This window comes from Seriola lalandi, unplaced genomic scaffold, assembly GCF_002814215.2.
Source record: "Seriola lalandi dorsalis isolate HSWRI2012SDOR001 ecotype SW California unplaced genomic scaffold, Sedor1 jcf7180002010094, whole genome shotgun sequence".
NCBI classification, from domain to species: Eukaryota; Metazoa; Chordata; class Actinopteri; order Carangiformes; family Carangidae; genus Seriola; species Seriola lalandi.
Genome location: NW_019480747.1, coordinates 1 through 849, shown reverse-complemented (window position 1 = coordinate 849; position 849 = coordinate 1). Strand labels below are relative to the sequence as shown.

Sequence of the window (849 nt, the reverse complement as noted above, 5' to 3'; positions counted from 1 at the left end):
GACGCATCAGAAGGAACAGCTGACAGTCAGTGTGAAGCCGTGTACCTCCAGAGCCGCCTCAGATTCCTCCAGTGACGCCTGCAGCTCCTCCTTCTCCATCTCAATCTTCTTCTTCGCCTTCTGAAGCTCGTGGACGCTCTTCCCTCCGTCTGACAGCTGATCTGTGAGGTCGGCTACTTCCTCTGTCACACGGAGAACAAACACCATGGTTACCGTTAGCCAATTAGCCATCAATTAGCCCCTTCCACCACCGCGTGTCCCATCGTACCCTGGTAAGCCTTGTTCTCCCTGCGCAGAGCCTCCAGCTGCTCCAGAGACTCCTCGTGTGCCGTCTTGAGTTTGAAGAGCTCGCTGGCGTGTTGCCTGCTCTCCTTCTGGCAGCCCTCCACCTCGGCCACCAGCTCCTCACACTTCTGCTTCCAGTCTCCGAGCTGCTTCTCCAGGACCCGCTGCTTCTTATCCAGAGCCTGACCGCAGCCGCTGGCCTGGGACACAGAGCGGGAAAATGTTCAGGGATGACGACAAAGACGTTGGTGCCACTGTAACACTCACACGGTGCGTTCTCCTGCTCTACCTTCTCCAGGTCCATGCACAGCTCCTCCACCTCCCCCTGCAGCCTCTGTTTGGTTTTCTCTAGTGAGGAACATTTGGCCTGGGTGGCCTCCACCGCCTCCTCGGCCTCCTGCAGCCTGGTCGCCAGCTTCTTCCTGTCTCACACACACACACACACACACGCCCACACACACACATTAAAACACTGAGACACATTCAGAGTTGAGATGACCAACGGGAGCCGGCGTCAACACCACGCACTTGGTTTCCTCCAGCTCGTCGGCGTGCTGGATGCCG

General features: G+C 57.8%; 1 protein-coding gene across 1 annotated transcript; it reads right to left on the bottom strand.

Moving 5' to 3' along the window:
- Positions 1-45: 45 nt before the first annotated feature.
- Positions 46-845, bottom strand: LOC111673259 (uncharacterized; the record flags this gene model as incomplete). Its single annotated transcript, XM_023430972.1, has 4 exons — positions 46-182; positions 269-485; positions 575-707; positions 814-845. Coding segments are annotated over 4 exons (519 nt in total), but the record flags the coding sequence as incomplete, so codon positions are not given.
- Positions 846-849: the final 4 nt, after the last annotated feature.